Source organism: Arachis duranensis, chromosome 3 (genome assembly GCF_000817695.3).
Source record: "Arachis duranensis cultivar V14167 chromosome 3, aradu.V14167.gnm2.J7QH, whole genome shotgun sequence".
In the NCBI taxonomy this organism is placed as follows: domain Eukaryota; kingdom Viridiplantae; phylum Streptophyta; class Magnoliopsida; order Fabales; family Fabaceae; genus Arachis; species Arachis duranensis.
In genome coordinates this window covers 25,488,719-25,509,712 of record NC_029774.3, presented here as the reverse complement: position 1 = coordinate 25,509,712, position 20,994 = coordinate 25,488,719, and the positions used below count along the sequence as shown (strand labels likewise).

Here is a 20,994-nt window from a genome sequence, read left to right as displayed (position 1 = left end):
TCGGCCACCACCGCATAAGATCAAAAGAACTCCTACTAGGACTTCTCGCAGAGTAATCCTTCTATTCATGACTCTACTTTCAAATTTGAAACATCCTCCGAATATTACTCTTATGTACTTTTTCAAAGCATAATTGATCTTGGATTTTTAACAGCTAATTTTGCAATCGTCAAGCGAGAGCGCGGATGAGAGTGAACTAACCAACAAAGATTCTCTTGCTGCTTCCTCTCAATCGGAAGATGCAGCCGATTCTGATCCTGGCACTCAACTAATACTAAGATCCAGAATTCCTCAGGTAACACACCTATCACTATACACTTCTTACTTAGTTTAAAATAAATCTTAAACTCATAATTGTGTACCTTTTATATTAGCCCATTAATGTTGTCCAGGCTACTTCTTTCACTGGAGCTCTCGATCAGTTAATCCCTCAACAACCAAATGACCCAGAGCACTCCACATCACATGATTCAATTCAATTCACAGGATCTCTACAATCAATTCCTGCTCCTCGTCTACCTTTTCTTCACACAACACAAGTGATTGATCTGATAGAAAATCCCCTGCAGCATTCTCTAGAAGAGACTCATAGACTTGAATCAACTTCACTAAATGATAAAGCTGCTTTTACTGAAGAAAACCAAATAGTCCCAGATTCTGATTTTGCTTCTAAGGCTGCTGACACTACCAATTCAGATTCTTCTCGATCCAAGGTTTTAGAAACTCCTCTAGAATTGCAACCTGATCCTTCACTCCAAACTCCTTCTGGACCAAGACCAGGGACATCGAATGTTCCTACCACTCTAACTAGTGCTACTTTGGAAGATCTAACTTCTATTTTAAATAAAATCATCCAAGAAAATAATGTACCAGTACCTGCACCCACAATTTCAAGACCTATTACATCAAGGCCTTTGATTGAATTAGATTCTACCACACGGAAACAACTTCGATCACTCATTAAGCTCTTGGATCATCCTCCTACCACCTGGGTTAATGATCCAATTCTCAACCAACTCTTGGCTGATGTTTTGAAATTCTCTTTTGAATTCCCAACTAACACACCATATTCTGCTTCGATTCAAGAATTCAAACCACTTCTCAATGAGAGTGTTGCATCTCAATTTCAACTTCAAGAAACTGAAAATGAAGAAGCCATAACCAAATAAAAAATAGACAATGTTCTTGCAATTGTTCAACCCATTCAAGCTTCTTATGAAGAATTTGATCTGAAAATCTCTCATGCTATCTCTGTCCAAGCTTTCCACGATCAGGAAGAAGCAAGACTCGAAGCAGAATTGGCTCAAATTCAAGAACAACTTGCGACCATTCACCAAAATCGAGCCACTATAGCCAAACCTCTTGCTGCAGCCCAACAAGAGCAGCATCTCCTTAACCAGAAACTTGTTTCACTCGATACTGAACGAGGAAAATATGAAAACAACTTGAGAAAATCCAAGTTGACAAGTTCAAGCAAATTGAAGTTCTTACACTCCTGAAAAACAAGAGAACAAAGCTGCGCTCCGATTTGGCAAAACTATTGGCACCTTGAATCCCTTTTACTTCTAACTTTATTTTTAATTTTACTTTGTAGTGGTTCTTATTTTATGAACTTTCCGTATATGTTAACTTTCTATGCTTGCCAACAATAGAAAAGTTTCAAGTATTTTCTATTAATCGAGTTAATCATTTTTCCCGACTTGATATCTTTAATCTGATAGGCATTTCCGGAATATGTAGCTATCACCTGAAAGGGACCTTCCCAACTATGGGACCACTTACCCAGAAATCTCGATTTCTTTTCCATAGGTAAAAAAACTTTCCAAACTAATTTGCCTATCTTGAAAGATTTTTATTATTTGACGATTATAACTCCGAGCAACACTTTTTTTGTCGAATTACATTCTCGAGTGCCAAAATCTGCTCTGAATCCAATTCATTCAACTCATCAAACATTGCATTCCAATAATCATCGACCGGCAAATCATTCTGTTTCGATACTATTAAAGTATTTAAATTAATCTCTAATGGCTATACTGCATCATGGCCATATACTAATGTATAAGGTGAAGTCCCTGTCAAACCTCTTGGTGAGTTTCGATAAGCACATAATACTTGACTTAAAGTCTCATGCCATGTTCGAGACCTATTCCCGATATGCTTTTTAATTAAGTCTATCAATATCTTATTCGCTGCTTCTACTTGCCCATTAGCTTGTGCATAATAGGGAGTCGAAGTAACCATATTAATATTTCTCCAGGCCGCAAAATTTTTAATTTGCTGGCTAGTAAACATAGTTCCTTGATCAGTTCTTAACGTTTGAGGAATTCCAAATTGATGGATAATATTTTTCTCAATAAAGTCAATTATCTCACATTGACCAACCTCTATTAACGGAATAGCCTCGACCCATTTTGTGAAATAATCAATAGCCACTAAAATAAATTTGTGTTATTTCGATGAAGGAGGGTGAATCAACCCAATTAGATCCAAAGCCCAACCTCTAAATGGCCATGGCTTTATTATCGAATGTAATTCGGTTACTGGAATTTGTTGTATCGAATTATGTTTCTGACATTCTTGACATGCCTTTGCATAATCAATACAATCTTTTATCATAGATGGCCAGTATACATGATTGCGATATAACTCCCATCTCATTTTCTTTCCAGCCTGATGAGTGATGTGTGAGCATCTTTCTTATCTTTTCCTAGTGAATTTGCATCTAATTTGTTGAGTTTAATAAAGAATTCATTATCTTTTAGCCAATATGGATGCTACTTTGAGTCTTTTGCAATTTTATTTATTTTAGGTAGCATTTGGCTGGATTTAATGGAGTTTCTACAGCACAAGAACAAAAGATGGCAGCGAGGAGCGACGCGTACAAGTGATTGATGCGTACGCGTGATTTGGAGCTTTCCATGGTGATGCGTGCGCGTGACTGACGCGTACACGTGATTTGAAGATTTGCACAGCGACGCGTGCGCGTGACTGACGCGTCCGCGTGACTTGCGAAAAAGACCATCGACGCGTACGCGTGACTGACACGTACGCATGACATGTGCCACATGCAGAAAATGCAGAAAAACGCTGGGAGCAATTTCTGGGCTGTTTTGATCCTGTTTTCAGCCTAGAAAACACAGATTAGAAGCTGCAGAATGGACAAAACATGTGGTCCCCACTGATAAATCCCATTTGTAGGGTTTATCTTGTATTGATTTTAGGGGATTTTATAACCTTTTACCCACATTTATTCAATGAAATAGCATGGTTTTATAACTTCTCCCTTAATTGTGCTTAAGAGTGAAAACATGCTTTTTAGGTCTTAAAATAGCTAAATCTAATTCTCCTTGATTCCATTAGATGCCTTGATATGTTTGTTAAGTGATTTAAGGTTTAGGAGGCAAAGATTGGATCAAGGGAATGAAGAAAGAAGCATGAAAAGTTGGAGAACTCATGAAGAAATGAAAGAACCGGAAAGCTGTCAAGCCGACCTCTTCGTACTTAAATGACCATAACTTGAGCTACAGAGGTCCAAATGATGCGGTTCAAGTTGGGTTAGAAAGCTAACATCCGGGGCTTCGAAACGATATAAGATTTGCCATAGTTCCTACAAGTATGGTGGCGCGCACGCGCATAGTACGCGCACGCGCCGTTGCTGCCACCTGGTTCACTTAAAGCAAAACGTGGCCAGCGATTTTAGAAGCCTTGTGGCCCAATCTAACACATTTCTGATGCTATTTAAGCCAAGGATTGAAGGGGAAATGAACATACTTTCATACTTTAGATGTTAGTTACCATTAGTCATAGTTTAGTTTTAGAAGTAGTTTCTAGAGAGAGAAGCTCTCACTTCTCTCTAGAATTAGGATTAGGATTAGGATTAGTTCTTAGATCTAGGTTTTAATCTTTGCTTTCTTCTACTTCTACCTTTCAATTCTTTGTTTTTACATTCATCTTCCTCTATTCTTTTGTTGTAACTTCCTTTATGTTGTTCTTATACTTTGATTGTAGATCCACTTTTGTTCCTTCCTTTCTCTTTCAATTCAATTCAAGGTAAATCATAATAATTGTGTTCCTTTTGATTTATGTTGTTAATTCCTTTCAATAATTGTTGTTAGATTTTGTTCTTGTTGTTGATTTACTATGTTTTTCTTTTATGCCTTCCAAGTGTTTGATGAAATGCTTGGTTGGATTTTAGAGTAGGATTTTATACTCTTGGCTTGGAAAGGTAACTTAGGACCTCTTGAGTTACTAATGTCCAAGTGATTGATGATTGGGAGCCATTGACTCTAGTTCTCACTAATTGAATTAGTGGAGAGTTAGGACTTATGGACTAGGATTGATATAGCTCATTTGACTTTCCTTTACTACTAGTTAGAGGATGATTTAATGAGATTAATCCTTGCCAATTCTCATATTGTGGTTAGTGATTAGGATAGAGATCCTTAACCACCAACCCTTGCCAAGACCTTTTTAGCCAATAGGTTTATCTTTTGTTTGTTTCTTAATTTTTGTTAGTTTTATTTTGTTCTCTCACTATGAATTTTCACTTTGGCCATGAGTTTGGTTCTAATTATGTTGTAGGAAATGAGAGCTTCAATAAGGATGTGTATCAAGGATGGGACAATCAAAGGTGGGAGGAGCCATATGCATATGATCAATCTTCATGGCAACAACCTCTACCAATGCACTATGAAGAAGAGCCATTCTATGATGCATATTACTCCAATGGCTATGGTGAATCACCTTGTGACTTTCAAGAACCGCCACCATATGCCTATGAACCATATCCTCAACATAAACCTCAACCATTCTCACAAGCCTTTCCATACCAAGCACCTTCTTATAATCCATATCCGTCATATGACCAACCATCCATACCATATTTTTGTGACCATTTTGAGCAAGAACCCTTAGAACCACTACAACCCTATCAAGATTACTCCCAAGAACCACCTCAATGCACACAATCTCCACAACCTTATCAAGAAGAACCACCTTCCTACCATGAATTCTCTCTCCAAGATAATGAACCTTCCTACTCACCCCAAGCCCCAATAGACGACCCTCTCACTTTGTTACTTCAAGGACAAGAAGCCATGAAGCGGGATACACTTGAGTTTGTGACCAATTTGACCAAGGTGGTGCATACTTTGGCCCATCGATGTTTGAATACTCAAGGCACTCCCATGGCCACATGTGAAAGGTCGAAAGAAGAGCAAAGTATGAAGGAGATATTGGAAAATCCATTGGAGAAGGAGGAGTCGAATTTTGTGTTAGAACGTTTGGAGGAGCCTATGATCATTGAAGAAAAGGAAGAAGTGGTTGAAGATTTAGGAGATGTTGGAAGTCCATGGGAATGTAGCATCATGGAGAACCCTTCCGAGAAGCTTGATATCAATGTTGAGGAGGGTGCGCAACCTCCAAGGCATATCATCGTTGGAGACTTGGAAGAGGCTTATCAAGAGATGGATTCAATCATGGATGAATTTTCCTCTACAATGGAATCCTCTCCCATTGGACATGAAGTTGAAATTATAAAAGAATGTGCACAACCTCCCAAGGAAAGCGAAAACGGCATGGTGTATATCGAAATTGAAGAATATGAAGAGGTTGATCAAGAGATAGATTCATTCATCAATGAATTCCTATCCAAAATTGACTCACCTCCTATTGGGCAAGATGAAGTTCTTGAAGACAACACCAAGCCACGTAACAAAGGGGATGAGGTTGAAATCGAAGAAGCTTGTGAAGAGGTGGAAACAACTAAAGAAGAGCACAAGGAAGTAGACCTTGCATTGTCTAAGTGTGGGGAAGTCTCCCTTCCCACGTCACCATCCAACACAATATTCAAGTGGGTAAAATTTCTATCCCTAAGCTCTACTTTCTCACTTGAATATGGTTTAATTGAAAATGATGGTCAACTTAGAGCTCTTTGTGGAACTAAAAGCAAAAATGAGTTATGTAGTGGTTGCAAGTTAGGAATTAAGCTAATTAAGGTCAAAGCTTCAAGGTATAGGAACGATGATTGGAAGAATGTCACTTTACAAGGGTATCGAAGGAAGACTTGGTATGCTAAAGAGAATTCTATATGTCAACCACCCGGAAAGAAAAAGTATGGAGATCAAATTGAAGACGGGTGTGAAGATAAGATATGGGATCCCAGTTCGCTATGTGAAGACCAACTATGGGGACTCATATCTTGGGTAGAACTTTGCCCAAGCTTGATGGAAATGGTTGGAAATTCTGTCAACCAATTGAGAAGCAAAGATCCTTGGAGATTCAAGGATGAGTACAAACATAAGCCACCATGACAATAAGCACCTCAACATGTCCAACTTAAGGACTTAAACTCAAAGTGCTAGGTGGGAGACACCCCACCATGGTAAACTCTTTCCATACTCTTTTAGTTTTGTTAATAAGTGAATTGAGTTGCCATTGTAGGTAGATTTTCATTTTCATTTTTATCTTTTGTAAATATTGGTAGAATTAGTTTAATTTCTTGTTTTTATTGTTTTAGTATAGTATGATAAATAAGGTTTTAGGGTGTTTTGGTAGCTGTTTGGAGGATTGAAAGGCTTGGATTGGTGCAAGAACTTAGAAAAATTTTGAAAAATAGAACACCATCCACGCGTGTGCGCACCTAACGCGTACGCGCACCTGAGCATTTTTCGACCATCCACGCGGACGCGCACTGTACGCATACACGTGGATGCAAAATTTCACCTCCAGCCAAAAACCCGAGAGTTAGGCCTGCACTGTGCGAACATTGGGCCTAAGGCACAAGTCTATGCACGCGTGCACGCACCTGGCGCGTACGCGCACATGATCTTAAATTGGCATGCACGCGCACGCACACTGTGCGCGCACGCGTCGATTGCACGATCCACACTCCTGGTACTTTTACCCGAGAGTTATGCCAGACTTGGGCCGACATTATGCCTCCGGCCTAACTCGATGCACGCGTGCACGCACCTGGCGTGTACGCGTCTTTCAACCAATATGGCCATTGACGCGTAAACGTGCATGACGCGCACGCGTCGGTAAAAAAAAAAGTTTTTTTCTCCCCTTCCATTTTCTTTTGGTTATCACACTCGCATACTTCTACTCTTCCCATTTTCATTTAGTTTTTGTAGCATGTTTTCGTTTTTTTAAGTCATTTTAATAATGGTGTTGAACTTTCCTACTCAATTGTTGAGACTTTCATACATTATTTTGGTGCTTCTTGACTTGTTTGATATTGTTGAGTGATGAAACTTTTAAATCAATGCTTCATCTTGTATGACTCTTGTGTCTTTATGCATTGATATGACCTCATATTGTCTTTCATGACCCACTTCTTCTCATTTGAACTTGATGCTCAATACACTCTTCTTGCTTTAACTTTACTCTTGCATCGAGCTTAATGATATGCCTTAGCTTACATTGTTTTCTCACTCACATGCTTAGCTAACATGTAGTAGGAAATCATACTCTTATTTGGCATTAGCCCCCGCCTATGTTCTAATTGCCTTGATATCTTTGTTATAGGCCTAATTTTCTTTCTTTCTTTCCTTTTGGGTTGGCCACCAATACGGAAGGAAAGGAAAGTTTCTAAATGGGGCAACAAACAAGTCATCCGCACAACCTTTTGAAGGAGCTCATCAATTGTAGCAACCCGCCCACCTTGCTCTCCTTTGCGTACACCGAGGACGGTGCAATCTTCAAGTGTGGGGAGGTCGTCGACCGATCTCCATGAGTAACAATCTCCTTTTTAACACCAATTTTAGTTAGTTGTTGCATTTGCATGATAGGTTGCATGTTAGTTAGAATTTGTACATATTTTACTACCTTCTTTTTATTAGGACTACTTGGTTAGAGTGATGATTTCTTTCCCAAGAAACCGTTTTAGGGCAACCTACCAATTTGAAAATTTTTGTTGAACTTGCTTGAAAGAATGTATTTTGGAACATGGTTTTTTTGAGCTAAGAACACAAGCTTGTGAGATTTGAGCCTAATGGTGTGGTTACATCTTATAACCACTTATTTTTCCATTCTTGTGTGCATTATTCTCTTTCTATGATTGTAATCTTTGATTTGTTTGATTCTTTATGTCCATTATTTTGTGTATTCATGCATTTATATGATTGAGGTCATCATTTCATTAGCTCACTTATCCAGATAGCCTTACCTTTTACTCTCCTTTGTTAGCCGATTTTGAGCCTATGCTTAACCCACTTGTTCTTTAATTTAGCACATTACAAGTCTTAAAGCGGAAAATAATGAATGTCCTTTATTTGGATCTTTGATTGGCTTAGGCTAGTGAGTGTGAGTGTCATTCAAGAGTGGGAAAACTTTGGGACATTGGTTGGGATAAAAGGGTATTTGTGTTTTGTATTTTTATATTAGGGAATTGGGTACATACTCATGTATTGATTAAATGTATAGACCTTATGCATTGATGTTCTTGTATATAGTTTGAAAGAAAAAAGAAAAAAAAGAAATAAAAGTGAGAAAGAAAAAAAAAGGAAAAGAAAAAAATGTATATAGAAAAAGAAAGAAAAAAAGAAAAGCAATAAAGGGGACAAAATGCCCCAAAGTGAAGCTCAATAAGAATCAATGCATAAGTGTTGTGGAATGAAAAGAGAATGCATGAGTATGTGAAAAAGTGAGGAATGGGTAGTTAGATTAGTACTTAATTGTATTAGGTCATTATATAGGTTATGTGGGAAGGTCTAGGTTAATCAAAGATTCAAACCCTAGTCCACTAGCCATATATGACCCTACCTTAACCCTAGCCCCATTACAACCTAAAGATAAGACCTCATGATAATTGTATGCATGCATGAAATAATTGTTGATTGTTAGATGAAAAACAAATTTTGGAAAGCATGATTAGGGGAGAATTGAGAGAATCGACCCTATACACTTGAGCGACTAGAGTGCAAACACTTCCGGTGAGGGTTCGATGCTCAATTCCTTGATTCCCGGCTTTCATGAGCTTTCTTCTCGCAAGTCTACTTGAACTTCATTTTGATATTCGAGTTGGTAGGATTCATGAATCGTTATATGATCTTGGCCCTACTTGTGCATGTATGACTTGGAGGATTGATTTATTTTTAACCAAGTAGGTAAAACCATTTCACATTTAGTTGCATATAGTTTAGGTTGCATATAGTTTATTTACATTGAATAAATGTTGATACCCTTTGTTTCTCTCTTGGCTTAAGCATGAGGACATGCTTGGTTTAAGTGTGGGGAGGTTGATAAACCCCATTTGTAGGGTTTATCTTGTATTGATTTTAGGGGATTTTATCACCTTTTACCCACATTTATTCAATGAAATAGCATGGTTTTATAACTTCTCCCTTAATTGTGCTTAAGAGTGAAAACATGCTTTTTAGGTCTTAAAATAGCTTAATCTAATTCTCCTTGATTCCATTAGATGCCTTGATATGTTTGTTAAGTGATTTAAGGTTTAGGAGGCAAAGATTGGATCAAGGGAATAAAGAAAGAAGCATGAAAAGTTGGAGAACTCATGAAGAAATGAAAGAACCGGAAAGCTGTCAACCGACCTCTTCACACTTAAACGACCATAACTTGAGCTACAGAGGTCCAAATGATGCGGTTCTAGTTGGGTTAGAAAGCTAACATCCGGGGCTTCGAAACGATATAAGATTTGCCATAGTTCCTACAAGTATGGTGGCACGCACGCGCGTAGTACGTGCACGCGCCGTTGCTGCCACCTGGTTCACTTAAAGCAAAACGTGGCCAGCGATTTTAGAAGCCTTGTGGCCCAATCTAACTCATTTCTGATGCTATTTAAGCCAAGAATTGAAGGGGAATCAACATACTTTTGATCATTAGTTTAGTTTAGCTTAGTTTAGTAGTTAGAGTTAGTTTCTAGAGAGAGAAGCTCTCACTTCTCTCTAGAATTAGGATTAGGATTAGGATTAGTTCTTAGATCTAGGTTTTAATCTTTGCTCTCATTTACTTCTACCTTTTAATTTCTTGTTGTTACATTCATTCTTCTTCTATTCTTTTGTTGTAATTTTCTTTATGTTGTTCTTATACTTTGTTGTAGATCTACTCTTGCTTTAATTTGAGGTAATTCATAATAATTGTGTTTCTTTTGGTTGTTGTTGTTAATTCCTTTCAATAATTGTTGTTAGATTATGTTCTTGTTGTTGATTTACTATGTTTTTCTTTTATGCCTTCCAAGTGTTTGATGAAATGCTTGGTTGGATTTTAGAGTAGAATTTTATGTTCTTGGCTTGGAAAGGTAACTTAGGAACTCTTGAGTTACTAATATCCAAGATTGATGATTGGGAGCTATTGACTCTAGTTCTCACTAATTGAATTAGTGGAGAGTTAGGACTTATGGACTAGGATTGATATAGCTCATTTGACTTTCCTTTACTACTAGTTAGAGGATGATTTAATGAGATTAATCCTTGCCAATTCTCATATTGTGGTTAGTGATTAGGATAGAGATCCTTAACCACCAACCCTTGCCAAGACCTTTTTAGCCATTAGTTTACTTTCTTGCCATTTATCTTTCATGTTTCTTATCAAAACCCCAAAAATAACTCAACCAATAACAAAACACTTCATTACAATTCCTAGGGAGAACGACCCGAGGTTTGAATACTTCGGTTTATAAATTTAGGGGTTTGTTTGAGTGACAAACAACTTTTTGTATGAAAGGATTATTGCTTGGTTTAGAAACTATACTTCGACGAGATTTCATTTGAGAAATTCTAAACCATCAAAAATCTAATCATCACCCACCCATCAACTGAAGACCTACTGATTATTCTGATTTAAATTCAAATTTGAATTTGAAAATAGGAAAATATATTATCTTAATTTTAGATATTAGATTTTAAATTATTAGGATTAGTTATAAAAAGGATAGACTTCTCTTCTATAGGGGACATTCCATCAGAGGGATTCCATTAGGGAATTCTATACAAATTTACATTCCGCATTCCATGAGCAACTAATCCTCCATTGTTAAGGTTAGGAGCTTTGTCTATTTGTATGGATTGATTCGTTTGCTCTTTCTAATTTAATTCATGTTTTGATTTATACTTCAATAACTGTTTTCGTTCTTTATTTTATGAATTTGGGTGGAACGGAAGTATGACCCATGTTCTAATTGAGTTCTTGTAAAACTTGGAAAAGCTCTTTACTTGAACAACAGCTTGAAAACATATTATCCTGAATTTCTAATTGTTTGTATTTAACGGAATATGTGACATATAATCCCCTTAATTTTGGATAATTAGGATTCTTGTGGCATATAAACTGGAATTTGATCATGTAGCTTTTAATTGGAATTAATTGACCAAGGAATTGATAGTTAATGAATTTTAGAGGAGACTAGAAAGGTCTAAGGAATTAGGGTCTAGTCACATATAGTTTGCCATAAATTAAATCCTACATAATTAAAATAGATAGTAAGAAAAGTTAATCCGGAAAAATAGATAACTCTGAAGCCTTAACTATTTCCCCATATATATTTCATAGCTCATTTACTGCTTGTTTTTTGAAATTCTTAATTGCTTTTTAATGCTCTTTGAATACCAAAACACTCGCCTAACTAAACCAATCAATCAATCATTATTGCTTGATCCATCAATTCTGGTGGGATCGACCCTTACTCACGTAAGGTATTACTTGGTACGACCCGGTGCACTTGCCGGTTAGTTTGTGGGTTATAAAATACCGCACCAATGAGCACCACAAATTCCATTATGAACTTCATCCAAAGCAATATTCTGATCTTCCCGACTCAAACATCTCATCAAACTTCCATCAATCCCTTTTTTATATAATTCATCAGCCAATAAAACAAAATTTATTGATTGTAATTTTATTTTTCTATCGACTGTAGTATTGGGATCTTTCAAATATTTAGTAATAGTCTTTCTCCAATCAGAGTCCTCCCACTCATTCATACACAACACTTCTCTTTCATTTGCTGGTACTAAAATTTGATGGATACTAGATAACTTCTTAATAGTTTCTGGGCCAATTTGATACCTCGAAGCAATTTGAGCCAGCTCATTGGCAAATTCATTATGAATTCTAGGGATATGTACCAAAGATACCTTTTGAAAAGACGTTAACAACTCCCAAGCAGTTACTAAATATTTCTGTAACGTCTCATTATTACATTTAAACTCCTTTGACAACTGATTTAAAACCAATTGTGAATCCCCTAGAATTTGAACCTCTAAAGCTCCTTTGTCGATTAAAATTTCGAGACCTAAAATTAAAGCCTCATATTTAGAGACATTATTAAAGCAATGATACTTTAATTCAAACAAAAATTCTGACGGAATACCCTCTGGTGTGATAATGAGGATTCCAACCCCTGCACCATCTTTGTGCTTAGATCCATCGAAATACAATTTCCAATAGTTGACCTCTACATCAACTACATTTGCCCCCTGGTCATTCAGATCTTTCGAATTATCCACAAGAAAATTTGCAATGACCTATCCTTTAACAGTCTTTGCTGGGACATACTACAAATCGAATTCCGTTAATGCTAACATCCATTTCCCCAAATGCCCCCTTAGCATAGGAAAACTAAGCATATACTTAATAACATCAGTCTGTGCTATCACCTTTACCGATTTAGCCACCATATAACATTTTAACATCATACAAGCATGATATAATGACAAACATAATTTTTTGATCGGGGAATACCTCATCTCGATATCAGTTAAGACTCGACTAAGGTAGTAAACTGCCCTCTCATGTCCGTCTTCACCGTCCTGGGCCAACATACACCCTATAGTATCTTCAGATGCAGCAATGTACAATTTTAAAGGTCTAAATGGATGAACATTCGCCATAATTGGGGCTTTAGATAAATATGTTTTAATTGAATCGAATGCTAACTGATGCTCTGTGGTCCATTTCAATTTTGAACCATTCTTTAATTTTATTAAAGGTGCAAACACCCTTGTTCGATCCGAAAGATTCAAAATGAACCTTCGAAGATAATTAATCTTTCCTAAAAATGATTGTACTTCTTTTTTCGATTTGGGTGCAGACAAAGCTAATATTGCATCTGCTTTATTCTTATCGATAACAACAAAGCCTAAGAAATTTCCATCCGATACCCCAAAAGCACATTTCAAAGGATTCATTTTTAATCCTTTCTTTCTCATAGTCAGAAATGCCTTTCTTAAGTGGTCTATATGTTGACTTACAGGAATCAATTTGACCATCACGTCATCGATATACACCTCCATAAATTTTCCAATAAACTCATGGAAAATGGCATTCATTGCCCGTTGATATGTTGCTCCAGCATTTTTCAAACCAAAAGGCATAACCACCCACTCATACATACCCAACGCTCCAGGACAACGGAAGGCAGTTTTAGCCACATCATCTTCCGCAATAAAAATTTGGTTATATCCAGAATAACTATCCATGAAACTAAGCATTTCATTTCCTGCTGCAGAATCGATTAACATATCCACAATTGGCATGAAATATTCATCCCTTAGGGTAGCATTATTTAAATCTTGAAAATCAATACATACCCTCAATTTTCTATTTTTCTTCATCACTGGAACAATATTCGATACCCACTCCACATAACGAGCAGTTCGAATAAATTTTGCTTTGATCAAGCATTCTATCTTTTTAATTTTCACATTGATTTCAGGAGCAAAACGTCTTGGGGTTTGTTTCACAGGTCGAGCATTAGGTTTTAATGTTAATCGATGTTCTACTAATGAACGATCGAGACCAGGCATTTCATGATAATCCCATGCGAAACAATCTTTAAACTCGTGTAAAAAATCAAAAAGCTCAATTCGAAAAGGGTCAACAAGATTTTTACAAACATATGTAATTCGAACATCATCATGAGTCCCCAAATTAATTTCTTCTAAAGGATCCTGAGATTCAAACCCTTTATAATGATCATCTTCGACTGAATACTTTTCAAATCTCAAAGGCTCCAAATCATAAATACAATCGAAAGTAAAATTAATGAAATCAGAAATTGAAGAAACTTGATCATTGATTAATTCATTACTACATTTATTTTTCACACAGTGAGCCTCTGCTATTAAATCGGCAGTCCGACTTACATCATTAACTTCATTACAAGTAATAGAAAAATCATAACTACATTCGACTAGAGGTGTCGAAACAAACATACTACAATTAGTAGATTTACTAATCATATCTGATTCAACTTTATTAGAAGAATCATCTTTATTTTCTAAAACGTGGAAATTATTTAAATAATTATGCAGAGTTACCAGGTAATCGAAAACTTCCTCAACTTGACCCATGGTTTAGCCTTCAAGGTCTTCAAGAAGAACAATCCCAACCCGTCGGCTCGAAGGGTATATCCGGATAGCGCAACTTCACCGAAAGTTCTTCCGAAGTCAAATAACACCCTTCACAATTGTAAGGATTCAGAGATCTATCAACATTTAAAGGCTTCAATTTACGATTATATATCCTAAAATTGACATGCATTTGTTCGACATATAGACTCGAATATGCTTTGACAATTTCAGGCTTGCCTTCTTTAGTCCATAGAAGCACGCTCTGATGCACTATAGATGGCACAGCACCTACTCCATGGATCCAATCTCTCCCAAGTAAGGCGTTATAACTGGCCTTCGATGGCACTACCACAAACACAGAGTGTCTCTCTGAAGACCCCACCTTCACAGTCAAAGTGACCAACCCTTTCGCTGGCGTATAATTCCCACTAAAATCAATCACAGCGATATTTGTAGGGACCAACTTAGCAAAATATTTCCCTAGCATCATTTCAAGCAAAAGACTTATCGCTACCCCATCATCTATCAGTACCTTGTTTATTTTGAACCCATTCACAACAGCAACAATTTGAAGCGGACGTAAATGAGACATTTGTCTCTCAGTAGGGTGAGGGAAGAAACCTGGCTCATCTTCTATGCGAAAAAAAGTGAAAGTCTCTTCATCTTCCTGATCATAATCCTCATCCGGATTAACTTCACATTCTCCAAGGTACTCAGTAAGAATTATCGAAATCGTCCCTACCATGTCATCCTCTCCTCCGTCGAAGTATTCCTCATCGACATCGATATTTTTATGTATATCTATCCCAGAAGACTGAGCAACTACCTTCCATTTTTCCATCTTTGCTGGCGATGGAATCTCCTTGGGAGAAGTCTCCCCATCAGAAGGAAAGACAATTCAGGAATGCACAGAGGGAGTTGCCCCTTGCTTGCTTCTTTTCCTGTATCAATTTGAAGTTTTTTATTCTGATTGAAACTTCATCTTCTACCTCTTCCTCTTGGGTATCCTCTAGCTCACCCTCTATAAGCAGCATATTGATTTCGAGACGGTGCTCGATGCCCCCATTGAGGATTATGTCGATACAAGTGATCACGTGGTGCACGAAATTGTGATCTCAATGGCGCCAACAACTTGGTACGCACAATTGTAATCTCAACTCTTTTTCACAACTTTGCACAACTAACCAGCAAATACACTGGGTCGTCCAAGTAATAAACCTTACGTGAGTAAGGGTCGATCCCACGGAGATTGTCGGCTTGAAGCAAGCTATGGTCACCTTGTAAATCTCAGTCAGGCGGATTCAAATGGTTATAGAGTTTTAATAATTAAAAGATAAATAAACATAAAATAAAGATAGAGATACTTATGTAATTCATTGGTGAAAATTTCAGATAAGCATATGGAGATACGTTATTCCTTCTGAATCTCTGCTTTCCTACTGCCTTCCTCCAATCCTTCATACTCCTTTCAATGGCAAGTTGTATGTAGGGGGATCACCGTTGTCAATGGCTACCGTCCATCCTCTCAGTAAAAATGGTCCAGCTACGAGTTACGTAGGGCTAATCATCTGTCAGTTCTCACTTGTGTTGGTATAAGATCCAATGATCCTTTTGCGTCTGTCACTATGCCCAACAGTCATGAGTTTAAAGCTCGTCACAGTCATCCCATCCCAGATCCTACTTGGAATACCACAGACAAGGTTTAGACTTTTCAGATCTCAAGAATGCTGCCATTTGATTCTAGCTTATACCACGAAGACTCTGATCTCACGGAATGAAAAGCTCTGTTGTCAGGAAAGGCAACCATGCGTCGTGGACCAAGAATCCAAGAGATACACACTCTAGCTTTCGCAGGTAGAACGGAAGTGTTTGTCAGGCACGCATTCATAAGTGAGAATGGTGATGAGTGTCATGGATCATCACATTCATCCGGTTGAAGTGTGAGTGAACATCTTAGAATAAGAATAAGCTTGAATTGAATAGAAGAACAATAGTACTTTGCATTAATACTTGAGGAACAGCAGAGCTCCACACCTTAATCTATGGTGTGTAAAAACTCCACCGTTGAAAATATATAAGAACAAGATCTACGCATGGCCGAGTGGCCAGCCTTCCCAAATGGCATATGAATTCGAAAATAGGGAAAAAGACCCTTAATATAATAGTAAAAAGTTCTATTTATACTAAACTAGTTACTAGGATTACAGAAATAGGTAATTGATGCAGAAATCTACTTCTGGGCCCACTTGGTGTATGCTTAGGCTGAGCATTGAAGCTTTCACGTGTAGAGGTCTTCCTTGGAGTTAAACGCCAGTTTGCAACTTGTTTCTGACGTTTGACTCAAGCTTGCAACTTGTTTCTGGCGTTTAACGCTAGAATAGGGCAGAAATCTGGCGTTGAACGCCAGTTTGCATCATCTAAACTCGGGTAAAATATGAACTATTATATATTTCTGAAAAGCCCTGGATGTCTACTTTCCAACGCAATTGAGAGCACGCCATTTGGATTATTGTAGCTCCAATAATTCTATTTTGAGCCAGATTTTTGCTCAGGTCCCTCAATTTTAGCCAGAAAATATCTAAATTTAAAGAAAAATACACAAACTCGTAGTAAAGTCCAAAAATGTGAATTTTTCTTAAAAAATAATAAAAATATACTAAAAAGTAGCTAGATCCTACTAAAAACTATCTAAAAACAATGCCAAAAAGCGTATAAATTATTCTCTCATCACAACACCAAACTTAAATTGTTGCTTGTCCCCAAGCAACTGAAAACAAAATAGGATAAAAAGAAGAGAATATACAATGAATCTCACAATATCAATGAAAATTAGTCCCAATTAGATGAGCAGGGCTAGTAGCTTTTTGCTTCTCAACAGTTTTGGCATCTCATTGCATCATTTGAAATTAAGAATGATTGGCATCTATAGGAACACAGAATTTTGGATAGTGTGATTGATTCTCCTAGTTCAGTATGTTGATTCTTGAACACAGCTACTTTATGAGTCTTGGCTGTGGCCCTAAGCACTTTGTTTTCCAGTATTACCACCGGATACATAAATACCAAAGACACATAACTGGGTGAACCTTTTCAGATTGTGACTTAGCTTTGCTAAAGTCCCCAGTTAGAGGTGTCCAGAGTTCTTAAGCACACTCTTTTTGCTTTGGATCACGACTTTAATTACTCAGTCTCAAGCTTTTCACTTGGACCTTCATGATACAAGCTCATGGTTAGGGACAACTTGATTTAGCCGCTTAGGCCTGGATTTTATTCCTTGGGCCCTCCTATCCACTGATGCTCAAAGCCTTGGATCCTTTTTACCCTTGCCTTTTGATTTAAAGGGCTATTGGCTTTTTCTGCTTGCTTTTTCTTTTTCTTTCTTTTAATTTTTGCCACTTTTTTTCGCAAGCTTTGTTATTCACTACTTTTTCTTGCTTCAAGAATCAATTTCATGATTTTTCAGATTATCAATAACATTTCTCTTTGTTCATCATTCTTTCAAGAGCCAACAATTTTAACATTCAAAAACATTCAAAAATATGCACTATTCAAGCATTCATTCAGAAAACAAAAAGTATTGCCACCACATCAAAATAATTAAACTAATTTCAAGATAAAATTTGAAATCCAAGTACTTCTTGTTCTTTTGTAATTAAACACATTTTTCATTTAAGAGAGGTGGATGATTCATGGAATTATTCATAGCTTTAAGGCATAGACACTAGACACTAATGATCATGTAATAAAGACACAAAACATAGCCAAACATAAAGCTCAAAATCGAAAACAGAAAAATAAATAGACAAAGAGATTAAGAAATGAGTCCACCTTAGTGAGGGTGGCATCTTCCTCTTAAAGAACCAATGGTGCTCTTGAGCTCCTCTATGTCTCTTCCTTGCCTTTGTTGCTCCTCCCTCAAAGCTCTTTGATCTTCTCTAATCTCATGGAGAATGATGGAGTGCTCTTGGTGCAACACCCTTAGTTGGTCCATGTTGTAACTCAAGCCTTCCAAAGAGGTGTTGAGTTGCTCCCAATAGTTGTGTGGAGGAAAATGCATCCCTTGAGGCATCTCAGGGATTTCATGAGGAATTTCCTCATGCTCTTGTTAAGGTCCATGAGTGGGCTCTCTTGTTTGATCCATCCTTTTCTTAGTGATGGGCTTGTCCTCTTCAATGAGGATGTCTCCTTCTATGTCAATTGATGAGCAGATAATTTATACGCTTTTTGGCATTGTTTTTAGGTAGTTTTTAGTAGGATCTAGCTACTTTAAGGGATGTTTTTATTAGTTTTTATGCATAATTCACATTTCTGGACTTTACTATGAGTTTGTGTGTTTTTCTGTGATTTCAGGTATTTTCTGGCTGAAATTGAGGGACCTGAGCAAAAATCTGATAGGAGGCTGAAAAAGGACTACAGATGCTGTTGGATTCTGACCTCCCTGCACTCGAAATGGATTTTCTGGAGCTATAGAAATCCAAATGGCGCGCTCTCAATTGCGTTGGAAAGTAGACATCCAAGGCTTTCCAGCAATATATAATCGTCCATACTTTATTCGAGTTTAGATGACGCAAACTGGAATTCAACGACAATTTCATGCTGCATTCTGGAGTAAAACGCCAGAAACATGTTACAAACCAGAGTTAAACGCCAAAAACATGCTACAACTTGGTGTTTAACCCCAAGAGAAGCCTCTGCATGTGTAAAGCTCAAGCTCAGCCCAAGCACACACCAAACTGGGCCTCGAAAGTGGATTTCTGCACTTAGACTTATTTCTGTAAACCCTAGTAGCTAGTTTAGTATAAATAGAACTTTTTACTATTATACTAAGAATCTTTGGACGAGCTTTTGGAACATCTTTGATTATTGTTAGTCCTTAGACACTGGAGGCTGGCCTCACGGCCACGCCTGCCTTATTTTCACTTATGTATCTTCAACGGTGGAGTTTCTACACACTATACATTAAGGTGTGGAGCTCTACTGTTCCTCAAGTATTAATGCAATTACTATTATTCTTCTATTCAATTCAGCTTATTCTTATTCTAAGATATTCGCTGCACTTCAACATGATGAATGTGATGATACGTGACACTCATCATCATTCTCACCTATGAACGCGTGCCTGACAACCACTTCCGTTCTACCTTAGACTGAGCGCGTATCTCTTAGCCTCCATTCCGAAAGATCAGAGTCTCGTGGTATAAGCTAGAATTATTGGCGGCCATTCCTAAGATCCGGAAAGTCTAAACCTTGTCTGTGGTATTCCGAGTAGGATCTGAGATGGGATGACTGTGACGAGCTTCAAACTCGCGAGTGTTGGGCGTAGTGACAGACGCAAAAGAATCACTGGATTCTATTCCAACATGATCAAGAACCGACAGATGATTAGCCGTGCGGTGACAGCGCACCTAGACCATTTTCACTGAGAGGAAGGACGGTAGCCATTGACAACGGTGATCCCCCAACATACAGCTTGCCATGGAAAGGAGTAAGAATGATTGGATGAAAGCAGTAGGAATGCAGAGATTTAGAAGGAACATAGTATCTTTATGCGCTTATCTGAAATTCCCACCAATGAATTACAAAAGTATCTATATCTTTATTTTATGCTTTATTTATTTTTATATTCGAAAACTATTATAACCATTATAATCTGCCTGACTGAGATTTACAAGATGACCATAGCTTGCTTCATACCAACAATCTCCGTGGGATCGACCCTTACTCACGTAAGGTTTATTACTTAGACGACCCAGTGCACTTGCTGGTTAGTTGTGCGAAGTTGTGAAGAATGTGTCTGAACCATAGTATTGTGCACCAAGTTTTTGGAGCCATTACTAGGAATTGTTCGAGTTGTGAAAAGTATGAGTCACAATTTTGCCTATCAAGTTTTTGGTGCCGTTGCTGGGGATTGTTTGAGTTTGGACAACTGACGGTTCATCTTGTTGCTCAGATTAGGTAATTTTCTTTTTAAAAATTTTTTATTTTGTTTTCGTTTTTCCAAAAAGAAAGTTTCGAAAAATCCAAAAATTTTAATTAACAAAATCATAAAAACCAAAAATATTTTGTGTTTCTTGTATGAGTCAAGTGTCAATTTTTAAGTTTGGTGTCAATTGCATGTTTTTAAAATTTATGCTTTTTTTTTGAAAAATTCATGCATGGTGTTCTTCATAATCTTCAAGTTGTTCTTGATAAGTCTTCTTGTTTGATCTTCATATTTTCTTGTTTTGTGTCTTTTGTTATTTTTCATATGCATTTTTGCATTCATAGTGTATAAACATGAAAATTTTCTAAGTTTGGTGTCTTGCATATTTTTCTTTTCTTGAAAATTTCTCAACAACAGTTCTTGATGTTCATCATGATCTTCATAATGTTCTTGGTGTTCATCTTGACATTCATAGTGTTCTTGCATGCATCATTGGTTTTTATCCAAAATTTTCATGTTTTGGGTCATATTTGTGTTTTTCTCTCTCCTTATTAAAAATTCAAAAATAAAAAAATATATTTTTCTTATTTTACTCATAAATTTTGAAATCTTTGGGTTGACTTAGTCAAAAATTTTTAAAATAAGTTGTTTTTGTTAGTCAAGTCAATATTTCAATTTTAAAAATCCTATCTTTTCAAATTTTTTTTCAAAAATCAAACCTTTTTCATTTTTTTATTATTTTCGAAAATTTTTAAAATT

The 20,994-nt window shown here is 37.0% G+C and overlaps 1 protein-coding gene across 1 annotated transcript; it reads right to left on the bottom strand.

Moving 5' to 3' along the window:
- Positions 1-12,515: 12,515 nt before the first annotated feature.
- On the bottom strand, positions 12,516-15,153 carry LOC107478145 (uncharacterized). Its single transcript, XM_016098293.1, has 2 exons — positions 14,352-15,153; positions 12,516-14,239 (listed from the first exon to the last, which is right to left on the bottom strand). The coding sequence occupies exons 1-2, from the start codon at positions 15,151-15,153 to the stop codon at positions 12,516-12,518; spliced, it is 2,526 nt and encodes an 841-aa protein (XP_015953779.1).
- Positions 15,154-20,994: the final 5,841 nt, after the last annotated feature.